Source organism: Sprattus sprattus (assembly GCF_963457725.1).
Source record: "Sprattus sprattus genome assembly, chromosome: 16".
Lineage (NCBI taxonomy): Eukaryota > Metazoa > Chordata > Actinopteri > Clupeiformes > Clupeidae > Sprattus > Sprattus sprattus.
In genome coordinates, this window is record NC_137914.1 from 25,939,464 (window position 1) to 25,963,725 (window position 24,262).

At 41.9% G+C, this 24,262-nt stretch overlaps 1 protein-coding gene across 1 annotated transcript; it reads left to right on the forward strand.

The window, feature by feature from the left end:
- prkar2aa (protein kinase, cAMP-dependent, regulatory, type II, alpha A) lies at positions 1-24,112 on the forward strand. The gene is made up of 10 exons (XM_080853378.1): positions 1-2,063; positions 12,219-12,254; positions 20,171-20,307; positions 20,454-20,560; positions 21,597-21,750; positions 21,977-22,078; positions 22,190-22,264; positions 22,614-22,679; positions 22,835-22,973; positions 23,101-24,112. Exons 1-10 carry the CDS (start codon positions 1,802-1,804, stop codon positions 23,223-23,225), a joined length of 1,203 nt encoding a protein of 400 aa, XP_080709504.1. The 5' UTR covers positions 1-1,801; the 3' UTR covers positions 23,226-24,112.
- Positions 24,113-24,262: the final 150 nt, after the last annotated feature.

The following is a 24,262-nucleotide window of genomic DNA, read 5'->3' on the forward strand; positions in this document are numbered from 1 at the left end:
GGGGTGCCTCGTACGGAGGCAGGAACGGACTAACGTTGAAGTACCAAGAATTTAACAAGTCTAACACGGCTATTTTGTTTAATTCAGAAAGGCTGCATGGGACGTCAGATCTGAAACCGGACCAGTCCAAATCCGACAGATTTTTTTCCGGCGTTTCCTCAGCAGAAGCTTGCGTTTCACCCGGTACGGGTTGATTGTTTTCGCTCAGGTTTTGACCGACAGCTAGCGTAGTAGCTAGCTTGGTAGTTTACATTGCTCACTGGTTATAAACCAAGGAAGTGACTTTTGTCCATTTTCAGTTCATTTTAATGGAGACTGTCATTTAGCTACTAAGCTAAGTGAGAACGAACAAGTAAGCCAACGGGGAGCTAAACGATAACGTTAGCTAACGGTACCTATCTGTCACTGTTGTCCCACCCCTCATGTATCTGACAGGCTGCTGTGAACTAAGCTAGCTAGCTAGTTAGCCAACTATCTTAGCCCATATCCTGTCAGCTCCTTATCGTAGCTGGTGGTTTAGCGGGCTGCTTAATTTTACATTTGTGGGGAACACAACATAATCTGAACTTTTTGGCAGCTGTATTTCGATTATTAGCACGTGCGTCAACAGTATTTGGCTCCAGCTGTGCTCGCCGCATTGGCAAACGAAACGAGTGAGATAGGAAGGAAGACGGAAAGTGGATCTCATTTGCTATTAGGCTACAGAGTGGTAGGCAAGGGACTGTGCGCCTGCACGTCTCTCGAATGTAATTAACTGCCTATAGTTCTGGAATTAGCTAGATAACTAGTAAACTGTAGCTAGGTAACTATTTGGAAGCAAACTGACCACTCGGTGGCGTTTAAGTGGGGATATCGACAGTATTTTTGACTAGCTTTCTGTTTGATTGTTTTACTAGTTTAGTTATACGGGTAACGGTAAACGGAATTTAGGTTGATTGTCAAGGCTAGTCATCAAGATTTTGTCAGTTGGCTAAGAATCTTCATTGTATCTCACGGTACTCATGGACGTAGCTAGCTAGCTACCTGATGCGTTTCGCTAACAAGAGCTAGCTAGCTACTCAATTGAATGTAACAAAGTTATGCTAACGCTAGCATGTGAAGGTTAAGATTTGACCCAACAAACGCTGTTGTCTTCATATCTCCCTGAGTAACGTTAATCCGCGGCCCAAGTCCCACTGTAGCTTCTGTATTTTGCCAGTGTCTCGCCTACCACGCTAAATAGCCTCTGTCATTTGACAGGTCCCTGCTGTACAATAAGTTCTTTTGCATGCAGCTGGGTAGTTTGCCAGCTACGTTATCGAACACATTCAGCTAGCTTGGTGATATTTGGATTGTGTTATGCCAGTGTAACTTTCGCCAGCTAACTTCACAGCAGCTACTAAATTAGCTAGGCAACTTCGACACATTGAAACAGCTATCCAACCACCGCAAACAATTAATTTATTCATACATTTTGCGCTGACTGGTACTCATCCACGCATTCGCCTTTGTGTGAACTTGCAACATATTCGAGGAGTTAATGTTGTATCAGTTTTGCTTGATCTATAGTATCTCGATTGGCTAGGTAAAGTTCGAGTTGGTTCAGACTGCGAAGTATTTCCACCGCTCGCTAGCTCAAGTTGCTAGCTAGTGTCTGCAAATCTAAGCCTAGCTAGGTATCTCATTACTGCTGGATAATAAACCAACCACATGGACTAACACAGAAGTAATAACTGGTTGTCATTACATTTTTCTACGAGAAACCAAACACACGTCAAGTAAAAAAACATCACTTTATAGGTAACACAGTCAAAGTACAGAAATGAGTATCGAAATTCCAGCCGGCCTGACGGAGTTGCTACAGGGCTACACCGTGGAGGTTCTCCGCCAGCGACCTGCGGACCTGGTAGAATTTGCCGTGCAGTATTTTACTCGTTTGCGGGAAACAAGGAGTCAAGATGGGACTGGCTCCGGTATTCCTGCCAAATCAGGTGGGAAGGGAGTAATGTTTGATGGCGAGCCGATGCAAACAGAGTCCAACGGGGACGACGAGGAGGACGAGGACGACGACTCTGACTTCGAGCGTAAGTACCAAACCTCGGCGTCCCTCGCTAATGAGTTTGACAGTTCATTTTGCTATAGCAGTTTAGTGGAAAACTGAGGTCCCTTCTCCCAGATACTTTCAGAGCTACTCCAGATTTAAAGTCAAATCACCTGAACCTGCCCGTGAAAGTATTAACAACGTTTGACTTACTAAATTGGCAAAAAGTATAGTGTTGCTTTTGGATTTGATGCCAGTTGTCATACTGTCATTATCCTAAAACATACAGATGTTCTGCTTGATGTTGGATGGTTGTGCCGTTATACAAGGAGTAGTTATAAGCCGATGTTAGGAGAGTGATCTAATGCGATAGAGCTACAAATTTGACTTGGTTGCCAACGCTGTCTTGGGAATCCTGGATGAGATTTCCCATGCGCCGGCCACTGTTGAGAGTGATGATGCATAGTCGGATATGCAATTTTTCTTGGCGTATGCATAAAATCTCAGTCCACAACGGTGGCATACAGCTGTACAGACTCTCCTAGTAAACCCGCGTTACTATTGAACCATTCGCGAGTGTGGTGTGAAGTCCTCCTTTTAGCTCATCGTTGTTCCCATGTTATGCAGTTGCCAGTTACATGAATGGCGGCTAGTCTGTCATTCAGAATATTTGGGCTGATGCTACTAAAACTCACAACGATCAGATGCCTGTCTGTGTTGCCACCTAATGAACATTATGGTGGAGGGCTTCTGCAAGTAATCACCACATCTTCATTGAGAGAAACGGAATTGTTGTCATGGAAACTGATAGTCCTTGCCTTCCTTAAGGCCTGCTAATTATCTACTTCCAAAATTATTAAAATTGTTGCCCCTGTGAGGGTGAGATGAGTACATATATTTAAGTTACTTTATAGTGCAGGTTTCATTGTACATTAATTCATTAAGTGTATCTTGTTAAGCTAGCTAGCCTTTGAATATCTGCTGTATTTGTGGCCAGTAGGCCTGCCTATATTGACAAGCTATGGGTAGGTTGATATGTATTGTGTGGTGTGATGTTGAAGATTTAATAGATGAACAGATGAAGGGAAAGGAGGAAGATAAACAGTTCGAACTCCCACCCCTCCCCCAAACACACACTTGCATAGTTTCTATACTGTTTTGGGGCCCTGGATTCTTGTAGTTGTGTATGTGTGAGTGAGTTGTGGGGGGTTGTTATAGCTTGCAGAAGACTAGTGTTTACAGTCTGCTTTCAGGCATGCAGGGCTTTGTTTTAACTGGGCAGTGTGAACAAGCAGTGGCTCAACAGTACAAGCATGTGGCCATGATGCCTCTGTGTTTATACCAGTGGCCAGATGAGAGGCTCCACACATGAACCACCTGTTTATTCCACCACTGTGTGCGTTGGTTTGGTTGTCATAGGAATTGCAGGGAATAAAGGTTCAGATTTATAATGATTATAGGGATTGCTGCCATAATGTGTGCGCATCAGGGATTCTTCCTTGGTAACTGTATGAGAAACCAATTCTGTCAGATGACACCCACCGGTTCTATAATAGTGTGGTCTTTGGTTGGACAATTTTAGTGGAAGGTTAGACTATCCAAAATAAAATGGTTGTAGTAGTCATGGAGTTTTTTAAAGATCATTCAAACCCTGAATGAATTAACCTGTAGCCTACTGTTTGCATGTTCCCTGTGAGTTGGAGAGAGTGGTCTAACGCTTATTTATTTATATATATAGTAACAGTTAGTTCTGAGTTCTCCAAACAGTGCTACAGAAAGGCTTTAATGCCATCCTTAAGATTATTTGTTTTCCAGAACCTGACCGACTCAATAAATGTGCCTGACCTAACTGACTACAGCTTTGTGTTGCAACCAAGCAGGCAGGAATTTTACAGACGTCACGACATCCATTTCTTAGTACTAGCAAAAATGACCTACTATAAGACCTAAATGACGACTATAATCTTCTAATAGGTTCTGTATGCAACATTTTACTGGGGGGTGATCCTTGAGTAAAAAAATTAATGACTTCCTAACCTAAACCAACATATTTTTAAGAAATGGCCTAATCACAAAACTTCAAAAGCTGTTGAATGCTAAAACAATGCTAAAGTACTAAACACGGTAGAACATAGGCTATTAAATCTATTGCAAATTGTCATCTGAAAATGTCAGGTGACAAGCTCCAGTAAGATTCTTTTTTTAAGGCTTGGTTAAAGTTGGTGAAGCCTAGTGTTAAATTATTTCTGACAGGTGGGTACACTCTGCATTGATATTAATCTGAACGTCAGCACTTCCCCATTCCCTGCTTATCTACACCTGTAGAGAATGGGGAAGCAGATGAGGAATATCCCTCACTCACTGTCTCATGAACCGCCTAGCCCTATTCAGGGTAGAAAGAGGTCAGGAGGGTTTATTGAGCCCTAATTAACTAAGTAAGAACTCTTCAGTGTATGGGTGGGAGGGGGACTGGGCAGTTTGTATGGCTCATAAGATCTTGTCTTCTCCCTCACAGCCTTTTCGGTCACAGAAACAATCTCATCTCCCTCTCGATCCCAGCACTACAGCAATTATTTGTGTTCTGTTGAAATGTCAGCAGTAGCCTGGTCATATCCCTCTGTGCGTGTGTGACTTTGTTTCTGTGTGACGTACTCTCCCCCAAGCCGATTAGTGCAGTTGGCTTATGGGCGGAGGTCACGGGTACAACAGGAGGGCAACGTCAGGGGACCAGCATACCCTTATGTGTGTGTGGGTATGTTTGTGAGTAGGTGAATATGTGAAGTGATGGCACTCGGCTGCACAAGATGATCTGAGAACAGCAAAGTTTCCGAATGCTGGATTGTGGGGTTTAGGAGCATGGTGGTGCTGAATGGCCATGCTGTTTGAGCTTTGACTGGCTAGTCTCTGACCTTCATTGCCACAGTGTTCAGACTCAGCAGCCAGCCTCCACTCGTCAAAACAGATTAGGCTGACAGGGCCAACCTTGATTCTTCACAGCCCAGCAGATAGCCATGACCTGAACAGCAGACCGTATAGATGTGTGTATGTTTAACATTTAGTTTATACTCTCTATCTCATTCACACTCACTCAACCTCGAATTTCTTCCACATATCTCACACATATTACAGAAGCCCCAACGTATGCGAGCTGGGCAATTTGGGGTCAAAGCTGTAGCGGTTGGGTTGATTGTAGCAGTAAGTAAGATGCACTCTCCCACTAGCATTCTCAGGGTATGTAATACAAAAAAAAGGCTTATTGTAAAGAAGACCTTTTGGGATCTTAACATTTGTGATTCCTATGAATTTCAGGTCCCCTAGATATTTGAACACACATACCCATACATGCAGAATGTGAATGGCAGAAGGTTGAGTGTTCTTTGCGTAATCAGACTGCAGAGGGTTAACTGCAACAGCTTACAGAAGGACAGGGCCACTGCCTTTTATGGACTTGCGTCTGACAAAGAAGGAGAGCGCCAGAGGGGGAGGGAAGGAAACCCTGAGTGAGGGCATTCAGAGTGATGTATAAGGGGGCAGAGAGAAATCCAGTGTGTTTTGGAGGGAAAAGGCAAGATCATACAATATTGTAATAGATAGAAGAGAAGAGAAGAGCAGAGGGGAGAGTAAAATCTATCAATGAACTGAGCCAGTAATGTTTCATGTGACCTGAACCGTTCTGCAGATGTGGATTTACTGTTTGTGTGTCCTGTAAAGTGGTGCATTCCTGAACCCTAGTCACTTGACGAAGCCGGACTTTATCTTCTGATTGTATAACTTGTGACACGATGGACTTCAGCCTTCCCTCAGTAGTGGCACCATTTACATCCTTAGCTTCATTCATAAAGCAGTGCTGTAGATCCCAAATCAGCCCTGTGAATATGGGTCCTGTCCTTCAGTTACTGTTTTAGGCAAAGCCTCAGAGACTCCAGCTGCCCTTGTTAAAGGCTGTAAGTCGGGCACATGACCAGCAGCATTCTAGCACACTTCTGTGACATATAATTTTGTGTGTGTGGGACATGCATATGGTGACGTACAGTTCCCCAATGCTGCTAGTGTGAGTGCAACGAAACATTTGTGTGTGTTGTATGTTAAGCACAAGCACAAAAACAAGCTTGCTTTAGATGAATGACATGGGCCCGGCTCCTCTCCTCCATGTGTTTCGTATCAGTAAGGCTGGGGAGTCACCATGCATCCTCGTCCTCACGCCCTTCACACATTTGCCCCTGTGTGTGCAGATAAGAGCCAATGCTGTCAGTGTTGAGACAAGGACTGACATGATACTGCCGCTGCCGCATGGCTTGGGTCTTGTACAAATTTGTGGACATGTTCGGTCAAATTTTTTTTTTTTATATTTCCCGTCAGATATCAAGAAATTACATCTAGATCAATCTGATGTTTTGTGTGGCATGTATTCATTCTCATCCCAAGTTATGACCTGCGCTACCAAGTTGGACTAACATTCCTTGAAATTATGTGTGGTTGCATCAAAGCTTTTAGCTTATATGTCTGTTTTTTCAAGTTATTAACGGCACCTCAACGCTGTTATACAGATATGTTTCATATGTTAAACATTATTAACAGTAACTCTAAATTCATAAAAAAAATCACAAGCCACCTCCCTCCACGGAATATTATCGTAGGGCCATTGAAATGTGAACACACCGTCTTCTGTTTGGAGCACTGTAAAAACAGTTGTTCCCAGAATAGCCTGTTTGGGATTATTGTCTGAAATTCCATAATTACCACAACCCTCTGCTCCGTTTTCCATTGTTATTGTTCAAATTCAATCTGTTGTATTTAGCTCAATATTGTAGTGCTAACTATCAGTAGGTAAAATATCCATGGATTTAACAACTGGCTAGCAATGTATATTTTAATATATAATCAGTAGGGTTGCTCTGAAAGTGCAGGTTTGTTAGAATATTCAAATGAGCTTCATTACATTTACAACAGGCACCCCAAGATAAGGGTGTCAAAGTAACCAACACGACCAAAGACCTCAAAGTATGGCAGCATTTCACTCTAAATTCTTAATGTGACCTTGCCTGGCATTGGAGCACATCAGTTATGAGCGGTGGCAGTTAAACCGGAATGGTTACACTTGAAAATATGCGCTGCTGTTCTCTTAAGCAGCGGTGCCGACAGTTAGAAGCCGGTGCTCATAGACACAACTTACTCGTTTTTTTTTTCTCTCGAGAAAGAGGCTGAGATAGTGTTTAGCCTACCTAACAATGAATTAGGCTAATTAACAAAGCTCCATTAAAACAACCAGTAACAGTATTATCGACAAGCCATTCAATTCACCGGTAAAGAAAATATTAATAGTTAAGCCCTAAGCCTACAAGTCCAGGAGCTTAGAATAACAGCTGATAGTAAGCGACAACTTTTAAGATGATTCTTGACAAACAGACCGGTGCCAATTTCAAGCTACATCATTCCCTGGTTTTGTAACCAGAAACAATAACCCTGGAAGGTATTGCAAACTAGTAACTAACTGTTAAAGCACATGTTTTCAAAACAACCAGTTAGCTAGCTTGGCTACCTTTTGGAATCCTTCAAGCCAAGTTTGCCAGCAAACCTAGGCTAGGTAGGGATGCTAATTTAGCCACGGTAAGCTAAGTGATGGAGGCTAGTAGGATGGCAAGCTATTTCCAACAGTGCTGATATGGTTGGTTCCAAACGTTGAATACTTAGTTGCGTACTGTCACTAACCAGGGATGTGCATTGTTCAAGTGGTACATCATTAAAGTTGTGGCCAAGTTGTACTTATACACAGCTTCGCAGTGTTGTCAATGAACTAAGTCATTTTTAAAAATCAAAATGGTCCCACGCTACACTTCGCTGTGACCTCTTCATGTTTACTTTTGAAAGACACGGAAACTCGCAGAAACTGAGTAGGCCTGTGGCGTTTTTTCAAACATTGCCCTTGTTTGGTAACAATTTGAATTGCTGCCACATTGCGAAATCCATTGCATTCCTTTAAGACTCATATAGGGCCAATAGTTTTCCGCGTCAAAAAAAAGCAAATTCCGTGTCACGTTTTTGGTAATTCCGTGATTCCGCGTCAAAAAAATAAAAACAGCCGTATAATGCCTTTCTGCACGTTAACTGTATGAAAAACTCTGTTGATAGTGATGTTGCCTAGCAACGCTGTTTGCGTGCGTACAGCACCCACAGTTAAGATACTGTCGAGTTCAGTTTGTCGCTAAGTAGTTGACCATACTGTGCCTTATACATTTCCAATGCTTAGATCATCATTGTTCGACCTGTATGTGAGGCATTATGTGCATACTTAATGAAAGTAAGGGTTTTCATGAAGTTGCTTCTGTAATAGATCGTGTATTAAATACCAAATTTTGGGCTACCTGCTCATGCTATTAGTAGTGATTAGCATGATGCTAAGCGGAGATTTAGCTATGTTCTGTTCTTATGTTGATACGCTGTAATAAAGATGGGTTCAATCCTGTTAAGATTTCGACTGGATGAGATATGAATGAGATCCATGTTGCCTAGTGTAATGTCCACTATTATATGTATCTAGTAATATTAGTTGTGTAATTGTTATTGTGTAGCAATAACTCATGGTAATGTAATTCAGTGCAGTGCTAATTAGTCCCCATAAATTAGACTGCTTGGTAACTCAGTGAATAATACGTGCCCTTCTTAGATTGTTGTTTGCCAGCCATCAACACAACAGAAGACTTAACATTTTTAGTTTTTAATGCGATTGGGAAGATGAGCAAATGAACGTGACTACCGTTGAAAAGGGGGGCGTGGCCGGAGCAGAGTTCAGCCAGACGTGACATTTTCTGACCGCTTTTGTTCTTTAATTAATGTTTGTTCATTGTTGCGATCGTTGTTGTGTTTATTTGAAAGAAATTCAGTCTTACAGGGTAAAATACAGGGGGTTTTGGGCGATTTTGATGCACAAAATTATGTTTCCGTTTGAAAAGTTGCAATTCCGTTTTCAGTGGTCCATTCCGTTTCAGATGGTCCATTCCGCGTATTCCGTCCGTTTTCCGTTTTCGCGGAAAACTATTGGCCCTACTCATACTACGCAATAGAACATGCATTCGTTTTATCGATGAAAAAATAATGTCACCGACGAAATTCTTAATGATAAATTAATCGATCGTCGATTAATTATGCCCATCCCTACTAGCATAGCTAATGTTAATTTTAAAAGCCAAAGTTAAGAATTGTAAATGACATTGCATACAGTTTAGAATATAATTACCTGTTAAATAACAACTTCACTTTCCAAATGTGCCCTAACTTTACAATGTAAATCCTAGGGTTAGGGTTGCGATTTGCTATTTAGAAATGTGCTGCTTAAACGATGAATCGTTGTCATGGCATCGTTTATGGCTGGAGGTGGAAGGCACAAGTTTAGAGAACACTGGAGAATTTGAAACTTTTGAAAGAAACAAATAAATTGCAAAAGATTCACAACCGGTTTCTATATGTTCAAGCCCCATGTGGGTTGTATTCAAATGAATTGGAGCGAGTTATTGGCTTGTTGGATCACGTAATACTACCATGTATGGCTTTCTTCAAAGGAATCAGACTTGTACTACCCGGGAAGCAACTTCCATCACTGAAAGAGTCTCTTGACCTCATTAAAAGACATATTTTTGAGTTCTCATCTTTATTTTCCTCATTTTTGGATACCATATGCCCTAAATGACCTCAAGCTACATTTAAAAGCTAATAAAAAACAATTAAGCTTAAGAGCTGTTAAGTAATGTTGCGATTCATAATCCAAGTAGTCGACTATCAACATTATTTGCAGCCCTAGTGCAGAGATGTGGACTTTTTGGAATGATGAATTTGTAAAAGACACTTGCAGAATGGTCGCTTTTTTCAGCACAGTTAGCTAGGCTACAGCGTGTTTAATATTGGTGTTAAGCACATGACACATTTTCAAATTCAGTGCTAATATTTCCTTGTTTGACCATGTGTCCCAACCAGACAAAGGATGTTGCTGCATTCGCATGACATCGCAAACAATTTGGATAGAGAAACATTGTCAAATAAGTTCTTATTCGCTGGTGCACTTTGTGTGGATGTCAGTATTAGAAAAGAATGTCAAATAAAGCTCTGGTACTTAATTTTTAATTCAGAAAAGTAATTAATTATGTTTGAAAAATTAAGTTGGTCCAGAAAGATCAGTTCAGAAATGTTCTTTAGCCGATTACTTTACGTAATCGGAATGCTAGTGCAATTGTGCGTTCCTAGATATAGGTCATAAGAAAAGGCCTTTTCACACATAGCTGTCCTAAAATTCAGTCTCTGCAGACTATCTTAAATCAAAACAACAATTATTAAATCTAATATGACCCATCCCTTAGATGAAATGTTTCCTTGAACAAATAATCGTGACTCAATGTCTGGAGCTTGTCTAGCAAATAACATTTCTCAATTTCTCTCTACAGTTTTTGTTGTTGTAGTTTTACAGCACAATCTACAAAGGGAGCTATTCAGTATGTTCAGTTTGGCAACATCAATGGGTCTCCTTACACTTTTGTAGTCCTCCACCTAAACAGACACTCGACAGCTCTAAGGGCAGCGCCTGAACCCTGCCACTGGACACTGGATTGTATGAAGGTCGGCCACTTGTTGAGCTAGCAAAGCACAACAACATATTTTTGCAGGCACACATAGGCACACACTTTAATAAGGGGTCAGATGGTTGTGGTGGAGCAAAATAACATTGCCTGAAGAATCAGATGTAGTCTCTTGTCATTTCATGTAATCTCTCAACTGTTTTGCCAGTCAGGTTTTATTTAATCTCGCATGTATTCTTTTCGCATGTATTCTTTTTGTTTTGTCCCCTATCCTCACAATCATTTTATCCATCCCTCTGTCATGAGTGCTTGAGTGGGTGTTGGGGGAGCACTTTTGTAGGGGCTATGTTGTTATGGTGATGAGGTGTTCTCCCTTGTATTTTGTAGTCATGGCAACTTGAGGCTCCAGATATTCCCCACACGTGATGGCAGAGTGAAGTGTTGCGCTTCACTCCAAAGGCACACACACTAAGAGCCCCTTATGCCACCTTTGGTCACCAAATAATTTCCTAGCCATTTTAGATCCATGCAAGCATTTTAATGTAACTATAATGTTGTCTTTGTAAGCCTTGGATGTATAGATTAATTTGTAAATCGGTTTGTAAACCGTGTTAATTGTTAACATTTTGAAAAGGTGGTGCTGCTACCGTATTCATTTGGTTACATAGGTTTGTTGAATTAATTAGTTGTGAAATTATTCCTGACATAAATGACATGTGTTGGAACACTTTATTTTACACTTAGGTCAGTGAATGCTATGGGAGTTTGATATGACCATGTGTGCTCTTTGAGACTCTCGAGAAATCATAAATCATCTTTCTTTTTTTATACTCATCATTTTATAGATTTTCATTTCCTCTTTTCCAATTCTCATTTCCATGCTCATTTGATTTATTTTAGATTTTCTTGTAGCCCATTATGTATGGATGTATTTAGATCTTTTTAAATTCATGTCTTGATCAGCTAAGCAGATATAGATCTCTTTAATTCTCCCAGCCGTTGCTGCCTAATTGGAGTAACTGTGTGTTGTCATATATTGTCCATACAATGAATAACCAACCATAACTCCACTGTGTGTTGGCCACCTGGCAATGTATTGTAAAGGTCTAAGAGTCAAAGTCTACTGCAGAGATATAAAACTGCAGGTGAAGGTCACAGGTGTGTCAGAGATGTGCGTTCATGTGTCTGTGTGTGCACGCCTAGCCCTCACACATTGGACATAATGGATTCTAACAGCCTAGTAATAGAGTGAGAAGGGAACAAGAAGGAGAGCTGGAGAGGGAGGGAAAGAGAGGTGTGCGCCCAGGGCATCGGTTTTGACACAGCCATGTTAATGCATCGTAGTTTTGTCTAGAAGTGTGTGTGTGTGTGTGTGTGTGTGTGTGTGTGTGTGTGTGTGTGTGTGTGTGTGTGTGTGTGTGTGTGTGTGTGTGTGCAGCCCTGCTAGCCAGGCTGTGAACCTTGTTGTACCCAATGGACAGAACACCCACGCATTAGCAACAGAGTGGTGTGGATTTAAAAAAAAATTCTGTGTGTGCTCAGTTGGACTTTTTTTTTTTTTTTTTTTCCTCAATACCATGACCCTAAGAAATTAATTTGTCTCTTTCTCTCTCTCTATCTGTCCCTCTTTGCAGCCCCTCCTCCCAGCAGATATAACCGAAGAGTGTCGGGTGAGTAGTGTTTGACGTCAGTACTCTGATCACGTGATCTGTGGGCGTGAGGGAGATCTGTGATAAAGGCTCTGCTCTTCTCTGTGTCATTTTCTCGTAATGTTTGTTGCAGTAATTACCATGTGTGTGTCTGTGTGCTCGCGTGTTGTGGTGAATCCCATTAGGGGTAGTTGTGTATGTGTGTGGTCACTTTGCCCTTCTGAGTTGTTTAACCTTGTCTTTGTCTCTATAAACCTCCACTGATGTAGAGTCCAAACTGCTTTAGTCTTAGGTCTATGATTGGAGGAGGCTTCATGCTAAAACACTCATTTCACATTGACATGACATTACATGACCTGCCCACAAACTAGTTTCAATTCATAGTATATTTATATAGTGTCAGTAACAAGTGAAACTGTCTCAACCTGCTTTACAGAGCTTTACTGAACCTTCTAGAACAACCACTTAGGCCACAGTGGCAAGGAAAAACTCCCTTTTAACAGCAAAAAAAACATTAGCAGAACCCAGCTCATAAGTGTGTGTGTGTGTGTGGTGGGGGGGGGGGGATTCATACATGCATCAGAATAAAACATATTAGCATACATGTGTCATATACATGATTCATACAAGAGGTACATAAATGATACATACAAGATTGATAGTGGATACAAATGAATAGCCAGCATTTAAAGTATTGGTAATAGCAGAACATTCCATCAATGATTGCATTAGTTTACATTAGAGGTAAAAAGAATGGCACACAATATGCACCATAAGCATAAGAGTAGAGAATGGGTGGAACCGTTTGGAACGGGCAGCTGTAAGCAGTTCTGTTCAGGCTTTCACTAGCCTACAGAACTGTAGCATTTCTGGTGTTCCTTGAAATTAGTTTGCTATGGTTATTAAATGGTGCATAGTGGTCCTCTTAAATTCAGGATAAGGTTGTTTAATCCACACTGATTTTGAATATATACAGATAGGGATGCACGATATTGAATTTTAGCCGATATCCGATATGCCGATATTTACAAGCTCATTTTGGCCGATGCCGATACCGATATATATACACCTCAGCTTTTTAATTATTGAAAAGTCTCTCCTGTACTAGAATTAATCTGTTATTATGCTAGGGTATTGCTGTAAATACAGGACATTACAGACTTGATGTGTATCAATTTAGAAATAGACATTCACTCATGAAACTGAAATGGTTTCAAATATGGCAGATTTATTTATATTTTCACGTCACAATTTTCATACTTGAACAGTACCTCCTTGAACTTGAACAACTACACTCTGGAAATGCAGCTTGGCTTACTTGTGCAAGCTAACGTTGGTAAACTGACTTACAGTTTAATAACGTCCCTTCTAGGATTTCTAGACTAATCTATGTAACGTTATTGCCAAGTTAGCTGTTTAAATTCCACATATGGAAAAGTAAGCCATGTAGATCGCGTGGGCTCGTGACATAACGTTTCACATCGGGTCAAATGAGGCATCATCAACTTCTCTGGTGTCACGTAGCATGCTTGGCTAACTTTGCAAGCTAACCTTGGTTGACTGACTTACAGTTTAACAATGTCCATTCTAGGATTTCTAGACTAATCTATGTAATGTTATTGCCAAGTTAGCTGTATAAATTCCATAAATGCAAAAGTGAGCCATGTACAGATAGCGTTGGCTTGTGACATAACGTTTCACATCCTGTGAAATGAGGTATCATCAACTTCTCTGGTGTCACGTAGCATGCTTGGCTAACTTTGCAAGCTAACCTTGGTTAACTGATTTACAGTTTAGTAACGTCCCTTCTAGGATTTCTAGACTAAGCTATGTAACGTTATTGCCAAGTTAGCTGTATAAATTCCATAAATGCAAAAGTGAGCCATGTACAGATAGCGTGGGCTTGAGACATAACGTTTCACATCCCGTGAAATGAGGTATCATCAACTTCTCTGGTGTCACGTAGCATGCAAGCTAACAAGCTAGTGTTGTCTAACTAACTCCGTGCCTTATTAACGTCAATTAGCGCGACAGGTAATGTTGTAAAGCGTGGCACACGGGTGGTCTGCATCTATGCATGCAACCTACATTATGGCCAAGCTGCATCTCCTCCTCCTTCTCCTGAAAAGTTTTCTGACATTAGGCATTTTGTCATCATCCTCTGATACTGTGAAGTAGGATACTGCCACACAGCCGACGCTCATAAACATTTGCTTTGTGTGCGCATAATTTACACGTCACCTTATCTGCCAGGTACATCGGCAGAAATTTTTCATATCTGCAGATACCGATAATTAAGTTTTTAAGCCGATAACTGCCGATACCGATGTCTTGCCGATTATATCGTGCATCCCTATATACAGACAAATTTTTTAACAAAATTGGCTTTCAGTTTCAGCATTGAATATCATCTCTGTAGCTAGACAATATCGTGTGTGTGCGTGCGTGTGCGATGACCTTTAAATTCATGGAATGTAGTGTGTGCTTGCATAATGAAATGCAACATATTCCTAAACTGGTTTTACATGTAAATTACGTAGTTTATGGCTGTATGACCATAAAGTGAGGGACACTCCAGACGTGGTTGGAGGTGATGTCACCTAGTTCATAGCAGTCATCCAGTCAGCAGTTCATAGCAGTCACGACCTACCTAGTTCATAGCAGTCATCCACAAGAAAGAAGTGTGTGTGTGTTGGCCTGTTAATTAGAGGTAAGTGATCTGGGCAGCAGTGTAATGTGAGAGACCTGAAGTATTATGGACCAGAACAACAGGTCTGTTAATCTGATGAGGGATCAGTGAACAAAAACCACTCAGGATGAACTGATGGCCTCACTGTGACCCAAATCCTTACCTTCATTCATTTTACAGAAGACGCTCCTATTTTGAAACTTGATTTTTGACTGGTTTTCAGTCTTTATTTCTCTTGAAGTGTAGTCAGAATGGAATCACCAAGATTCGTTGGTGCCGTTTAAGTCACAGAAGCATAAGTGGTGGTTTAGTTAAGCTTGCGGGTAGAAACTGATGGTGTTTCACAATACTGTGAGAATCTGGGGTTTCCACCCGCCACCACTCAACCTGAGATGACCAAAACACAGAGTAGAATAAACTGATGATATTTGGGCTGTTTTCTCACTTTGTCAGTTAAGCTAGTCCGATCTCAATTATATAATTGTTTTGTATTAAGATTAACTGGCAGCTTTGTTTGCAGAGCTTACACACATACCCTCAAGTGTGAATTGCCACGTGAATGTTCTCTTGTTAGTGTTTTAGAAAATTGCATTTCAATTTGTGATTTAACATTTAACATAGAATTGGCATTATATAGTGATTGCAATTAAAGTGCATATGTTTGATTGCAACAGACTCAGACCGCCTCCTCCAAGTGGTCTCAGAACCTGTGCCAGGGTCCGCTCCCGGGAAAACTGTATTGACCCCAGCAAACTTTTCGCCCTTAAAGCGTTTTTACACCTAGATCTCGTTTGCTCTGGTACCAATCATTTGATGAGGAGAACTTCCTGGAAACGTCTTGAAAATACTACACTGCTTCATACTTTGCAAAGAAGACATGCTGCCTTTTAGACGTCTGAGTAGAACAAGGGAGCTAACATTGAGCATGTATAACGGCATGCTAACCGTCAACATGTTAAACCAAATGTGAGATGGTAATACTGTAAGAAGGACCTGTGTTGGACGAGTGCGTATTTCTGTAAGAAACATTGCTTTGCAATTTAACAGAAGCAATGGCGGAGTTGCCATTTGCTTTTAACTTTAGTAAGTATCTGGGCAATATACCAGGCAAAACTCTACCAGCTCAATGCCCAATGCACTTCGGCTGGGTTGCCCCAACATGGATTAAATTAATCCTGGTTTAGAGTTAATCTAGGTTTAGTAAATCCAGGTTTAAACTGGTTTATAATTAATCAGAGTTGTGTTGCACATATTAATTTTAACCCTGGATTAGTTAAACTAGTTTAAACAAGGGTTAAAACAGGATTAGTACTATTATTGCATGTCAAAGAGGGTCAAACTTTTCAACATTTGAAAAGATGTGGCGGACCAAGTTAATGGAGGAGTTTGGGGTTAAAGTTGAGGATATGAGGACTGAGCGCATTACACTAGAGAAGAAGGAGAGGAACAGGGTCCAGTTAGCTGAGCGCTTCAATGGCTCTACCGGTATCAAACAGACGAGGGACAGGGCACAACTGAAAGCCTATCGGAAAAACCTCAGGGCTAATGCCAAAAAAGATGCGGCGGTCAATCTCAAACCGGCAGCGGACCGCCACCAATGACTACGGATCCTCTGTCAAAGAATATCATTGATATGATCCCGCAGCAGATTTCCCCCTCCCAAACCCCTACGACGATGACGGCGCATTAGATGACAGTACAGCCACAGAAGCTGAGTAAATGTCTTGAAAATACTGCCTTCACACTTTCTCTGTCCATTTTCCGGCTAACTGCTACTCGCTGCTACTAATGTCGGATCATGTTCCCACCACGAAACAAACTGCTCCAGTTTGTGTGGGACCGGACGGAGACACCTCCTCTTAAGGGTCTCGGTGGGGTTGTTTTACCCCGCCGCGGAAATGCGATTACTGTACCCACACCTGCCCAAAGGACTCACACCTAGGAGGGGGAAAACTAACTAGAATCCGATTTGACCGGACTGAAGAGTGCAGGTGTGAAAACACTCTAAGTGAATGCTGAGATGCCACACCCCTTATGACCAAGTCAGGAATTTTAGAGATTTGGTTTTAGAATAGTCATTCAAAAGAAATTGTGTACCGAGTCCTTACTTTTGACGTTGGCTTTCCACTTGCTTGAATGTCTCCTCCGAATTGGCCTATGTGTTCAGCACATTTTTTTTCTGATTTTGGTTTATTCACCAAAACAAATGGTTTGGCGAAAGTATTGAGGATTTGAGTCAAATGTTCAGCATCATAGTCGCTGTACAGAAACCTTGCATTAATTAGTTGAACTGATCATGTGTTTGCTATATGGCAAGTTTTAGAAACCGTGTCTGTCGCAATAGGAATTTTGTAAAAATTTTTAAAGATGTTTTAGATATGGTTGCCTGACCCTCTCACTAGCTGCCTTTCCCTGTCCGCTCCCCCTCTTCTTGTAGTCCTCTCTTTAGCTCCTTCTCCACAGCCTCTTCCTCTGGTCATCTGGTCCAGTTTCCTGGGGCCTCTTCCCCTGTCCCTGCGGCTTACTGCAGGCCTGATGTAGAGCAGAGGGCAGGGAAGCCCTGCAGTGACATTTTTACCAGGCAAGCTGTGTTTCATCACAGACTTCTCCCTGCTCTACTGCAGAGTTTTAAATATCCTCTGTGTGTGTGTGTGTGTGTGTGTGTGTGTGTGTGTGAAAGGGTTTGACAGGCTAGTGTTTGAGACATTGTGGTACCAAACATTGAACTTGTTTTGGGACGCCCTACCATATGGTCTGCATTTACATTTTCGCAGAAACATTTTCTTTTAGAAATGTACTTTGCCAAAGCCTAAACTGCACTGGCATTGCAGCACTGTGTGGGTGAGGGGATTATGGCTTGTGCATGATTCGTATGACTGCCCTCTTCTGGTCAGTCTGGGAGGCCACAGGCAGCTACTGAAGACTTTTACTTCTGTCCACACCATGGAGGTAATATATAGACCTGAAGAGAGTAAGGAGGTACCACCCCCATTCATTTCATTGGCAAAGGCTATACTAGCTACTTCAGTCCAGGAAGTACTAAAATGACTACTGGCATCTTAAAAAATGTCATCCAATGGCTAGTCACTTCAGGCACCATTTAGATGAAAAGCCATTTAGGCACCACATAACATATGGCTGCAGGCAATCAAACATAGTGTCATCTGTGCGGATCGGTGGATGTCCCCTACTTGAAAACCGCCTGCAGTGTCAAACACAAAACCATTTAGTAATGAACATTGTTGACCTGATACAGAACTTTAACTTACAGAGAAAACGTGGTTTGCTGACGTACTTGTCACAATGGCAGGACAAAAATATAAGTAATTAAAGTATAAGATGTTTTGTATGCCCAATATGTAAGGTTTGCAGCACGTCATCCATCTGATAAGCTCATTAAATCAAGCCAACTTACAAGAAAACCGCTTAGGCTACCAGTAGAGTGCAATTAACAGCTGAGCATGCCGACATGTGAACTGTTAAAGGACAGAAACACTGTCCACTACTACTACTTTTGTTTATGGCCCACAAGAAGCATGAGTTGTTGCTGAGGTCTTACACATGCAGCAATTAGAAAAACAAAATTGTTATGCATTTAAAATCGAGACTTATTTAAATTGCAAAGAAAAAAACAATAATTGCTTTAAGGTGGTATTGTAGGAGGATGTTTAACTTTCACATGAATAAGCTAAAGTGGATCTAACCCTAACCACCTACCTATTGACCTATATTACACAACGTGACACCATTTAATGGTGGTGATTTTGTTATTTCCCATGTAGCCTGTATAAGGGCCAAAAGCGTTAAGGCATTTGCATGGTTATCCAATTCACCTCGTACGACTTCACGAGAGACACGCCCTTTCTAATCTGATGATTGTACGACTCACCTCTACCTGCATGGTTCTACGAGGGGCTGTGGAGATTACCAACGCTTTATTATGATGTTACAAGGCCATTACATCATCAACAACTACTATAAACTATACAATCAGAAATCGTTTGTTTTTATCCCGTGTATTTTTAGTTAATGATCAGAGGCTGTTGTTGTGAAATGAATTACTAATGACAACGACCAAGCTCGAGGTTATTGTCGAATATTTTCTATTATTATACCACACAAACAGTTCTGCTTTTTTACGTCTACAATTCAGGTTCTTTACAATTTAATCATTTACACTGCATGCTCTGCTAACTCAAACACAAAGAGGCTGTTCGAAAACCAAGAAATGTTTTTATTATTGCTGTAATTGCTGTAATCTCAGCAGCCAGTCTCCTTTATCCCCATCCTTAAATAAGAAAGTAAACTATATTGTCAACATTCACAAGTGAGGAGGCTCATGACCTATACTAAACTAAGTAGAAAACGTCTGTTCTAATATTGAAAAAAAGCATCTAACATTTGCGACAAAAAGCAATATAGGAATTCCTTTATTTAATAAGAAAAAATGCTCACTTTTCAGTTAGCATCTTCTGGCCACCAAATTGCCTCTGGTGGTTCAAACCAGGAATAGGCCTATCTGATGCTAACTGCCTAAAGCTAACTCTCCAAATCCTGACCTCCTGGCCTCCACACAGCTGATGAAGCCCATCTGACACATGAACTCATGGACATGGCACCATTGGGGAGATGTGGGATGTGACCACAAATAACCTTTGTGTGTCTGGGTCGCTAGAGTCTTAAGCCAGTTCCAGTGATGTGGTGAAGTATTTGAGCCATTGATGACTTGTTAGACATAGCCATAATTGTCCACCCTTTCTTCTTCATCTTTGACTCCTTCACACAGGTTTTGTGTTAAATAGATGAATGAAAAAGGTTTAATTTTAGACATGGGTTGTGTTTGAGATTGGGAAGATCTTTCATTCTTGAATGAATCTTGAACAGAGTGTTGTTGACACAAACTGCTGAGAGTAGACTAAGATTCCTAGCAATAGCTTCTAGACTTGTAGATGTGGGTTAAAACAATCGGGCAAAGTAGTCAATAGCCGGGACAGTGTAAACTCTGCGGGGAAACTCTTTCATGTTGCATTACAGTACCACTATTGAAGCACTGCCTCATTTGCAGATGCAGCAGAAATGAATGTGGGAAAGTGGGAAATGCTATTATCTCAATTTTTCTCGAAACAAAAGCAGGCCTACTCTGCATCAGTGGCTGTAGCTAGATCTGTGTAGGTGTCTGTATGTGATGAGACCATTGCTCTGTGTGATTGTGTGTGTGTGTGTCTGTAACGGTCTATTTTGGCTGCAGTGTGTGCGGAAGCCTTTAACCCTGATGATGAGGAGGAGGACACAGAGCCGCGGGTGGTTCACCCAAAGACAGACGAACAACGCTGCCGCCTACAAGAGGCCTGCAGAGATATCCTGCTCTTCAAAACACTTGAGCAGGTACGCACACGCACTAGCAGACAGGCACGCAGTGTTCTCTCTTTTACACACAGCGCTAACAATAAAAGCGTACATACACACAATACTCATTCACACACACACACGCACGCTCTCCTAGTTGTTTGTGATTCCTATTTTCTTAACAGGAGCAGTTCTCAGAAGTGTTGGATGCCATGTTTGAGCTGCGGGTGCAGCCCGATGAGCATGTCATTGACCAGGGGGACGATGGTGACAATTTCTACGTCATAGAAAGGTGCGTGCGTCTGTTAGAGGCTCAAGATGAAGGAGCATCTGTTTTACTCTGCTTAGTTCCCAACAAAAGTGAATGGAGCAGACCTGCTGGTTGAATGGACATTGCCTGCTGTGTTGCAGTGCTATTAGGTGTAATTGACTTGTCCATTAAGGGCAGTCACAGAGCAGATGCTGTTCCCCAGAGTGGATTACTGAACAGAGAAGCCATGCATATCACAGTTCCCTCAGTCTGTGACCCAGATGTGTCTGTCCCTGTGATAAACTATTTGAGCAGCGAGCACAATGGGAACATTGGCGTGTGATCTAGCAGATAACATGGTTACATCTGGCACCATCTAACCAGGGGGGTAATTGAGAGTTTGAAATGTGTATCAGTCATAGGAGTTGGCTTTAGCCTTCAATTGGCTTCCATTCATTTCAGATGACATATTTTTTTTTTTTTTTACATCAAATAACTTAATTTCTAAAGCATTTTGTCCCTTTATGTGACTGGTTATTATCTAAAGAAACACAACACTGTATAAAGAAACACAACACTGTACTATCGGCTCCATGACCTTCAATCAATTTATGGGGGCGTAATAACCGTTTTTCTCCACATATGCTAAAAAATGACATCACAAACCTGCGACATCTTGGCACACCCGAGAGAAGCAGGAGAGAAGTAGCCATATTGTTTGGATAAGAAGCTGTTGGGTAATCTAAAAATGTGCACCCCTTTAAGAGCTCAGTGAATCAGAACACTTACTAAAGTCTGCTGTACTGTAAAGCACTAGATGTTAAAGGGCATTCAAAGTCGGACAAAGTGAGCTAAAATAATTGTTAGGGCATAGCTATCAGATGAGTACCGTGTTTCTTCCGTTGCTTTGCATTACCAACAAGACCCTCTTGCCCTTCTTCCGCAGTCCATGAGAGGCCTAACAGGAAATGGCCTCAATCCAGTTTCACTGCTCTCCTTTCAAGCGCTACGGAGCAGGTCCACCCACTCTCTCTCTTCCTGTGTGTGAATGTAACCCTCTTCTGCTCTGTGTCTGCAGGGGCATCTTTGACATAGTGGTCCAGAAAGATGGCACTGGCTGCTGTGTGGGGCAGTATGACAACAAGGGCAGTTTTGGGGAGCTGGCACTCATGTACAACACCCCCCGTGCCGCCACCATCGTCGCCAAAGAGGAGGGCGCTCTCTGGGGCATGGTGAGGAAATTGTGTGATGTGTGGGGCCATTTAAATTAAGTAATTTAGAAGACGCTTTTGTCCAAAGCGACGTACAAGGGAGAGAACAGTGGCCATCTCATGATCAGCTGGGTCATGAGCAGTTCATTACAGTGGATCTTGAATTTCTGGTTATGCTGGTATGTGCATTCATTCATATCTCTTTTCCCTCTATCGTATCTTTACATGATCTGCGAATGTGTCTCAGGACCGGGCAACATTCCGCAGGCTCATCTTGAAGGCCAACGCCAAGAAGAGGAGGATGTATGAAGTGTTTGTGGATTCAGTGCCACTGCTGAAGTCTCTTGAGGTGACTAGTCATCGTAGTCTAGAGATGTCTTAAAGAGCCCCCTCACCTCTCTGCCTGTCTGTCCCTCCGATCGCTAAAGTAACGCGTCACTTCTCTGCCCCTCTGTCTTAGCTGTCTGAGCGCATGAAGATCGTGGATGTTTTAGGCGCCAGGACTTTTCACGATGGCGAGAGAATGATCAAGCAGGTTAGTGTGTTTTCACACTCCTCTCACACACACACAAACACAGAGGGCATCATCTCACACTTACCTTCCACAAAAATGAAGAATGAGTGTCCTGGCACATTAATGACTTGTTTAAGTAGTTGAAGGCGCAGGTCACAATTTAATCTCCATTCACACCACTCTTTATGAAGCCTACCTATGCCTTATACCTTGCCTACCTATGCCAGCTGGTGCCCCCTTGTGGATGAGGCGTTTTGGTGAAAGAGTTCTGTCCAATCTATAACCTTAGCCTTAGTCAATGCACCCTAACAGCACCCCTGTATCACTGCTCTGTAATAGTGTTGAAAATGACTGCGGCTCCATTCCTCAGGGTGAAAAGGCAGACTGCTTCTACATTGTTGAATCTGGGGAGGTGAAGATCATGATGAAGAGTAAAGTAAGTCTCTCTCTTTCTCAGCCACACACTGATTGCATTTAATTAGCTTTAGACTCTGGGGAAACATCTCTTCTAAGGCAGGCATTTATGTCTTCCAAGGATTGATTTTGAACTTGAAAATGACTCCCCCTTAACCCCCGAACCCCATTCCTCAGACGAAGGCAGCCCAGCAGGACAACGCTGAGGTGGAGATCACACGCTGCAGCCGGGGCCAGTACTTTGGGGAGCTGGCACTGGTTACCAACAAGCCCCGCGCCGCCTCTGCATACGCTGTGGGAGAAGTCAAGTGCTTGGGTATGTTTCCTGCGTGACCGCGTTCATCTCAGAGAAACTAGAACTCAGTAGCAGTAAACCAATTCAGTCATCACTCTGCCAGTGAACACCATATCAAATCTGACCCATGTTTGTGTATGTTTTGCAGTAATGGATATTCAGGCATTTGAGCGGTTGCTTGGCCCCTGCAAGGAGATCATGAAGAGGAACATTTCTCACTATGAGGAGCAGCTGGTGGCACTGTTTGGATCCAGCATGGATTTGAGAGACTGAGATCGTCGTGCCTTACGCACACACACACACACACACACACACACACACACACACACACATATACACACACACACTCCCTCTCATTCACCTGATCTGTTCACCTGTTCTTTATGCGTATATGTCCATACACACACACACACACATAAGCACCACAGATACCTGGACTCTCACACACACAAACATGCACACTTTTTAGGCACACTCCTTTTTACACGGACAGTTAGATACACACTTAGGAGCCTCTCACACATAGAAAAATCCAGTCGCGTACCCACACACACACACACACACACACACACACACGTGCGCAGCTCACCCCCAACCCTCAACTTCAGCCTCTCAGTATGAAATGAAAACATTAGCAGTGTCCCTGAACCGATTCGGACACTCAAACATACAATCACAAAGCCCAGCCAAGGACCCTCATCCTCTTCACCATTCAGCCACCCTCAACTCTGTTGCGCAAAAAAAAAAAAAGGAAAAAAACTTAGCAAAAAGTATAAAAACAAGAAAAAATAAATATAAATATAAAACATAATCAGTTTAACTGAGGTTTTAGAGGTGTTTTATGATGATTCAAAGCTTTGATAAAAACGTATTTAAATGAAATGTTGTTCCCACTTCTGCTATTGGTGGTTGAGTTAGTGCTGGTGGTTTTCATGACGATGAACCCTTGGCGTTTGGGTGTCTGTCCTCATCACAGAACTCCACACGTTGTATTGATTAATGTATTATAATAATGATTATTATTATTCCTCTATATTGATTATTTTTGTTTGAATCTGTTGATCCAGCTGGAGGTGGTGTCACAAATGTAGTGTTCATTCCCCTATCATCCTGGATTAGTTCTCCTCTAAACAAATAAAGCAAAACATTTTGGTACAGTGGTATTGATAAACTGTTCATTCGTGTGTTGCGCATTGGGGGTGTTTGTGTGTGACAACTGACAAGCCCCTTTAAACCTTTGGAAGGCGCCTCTCATCGCATCGGTGTCGTAGCAGAGTCATACCAGAAAGGGATTCCTTTTATTCAAGAAG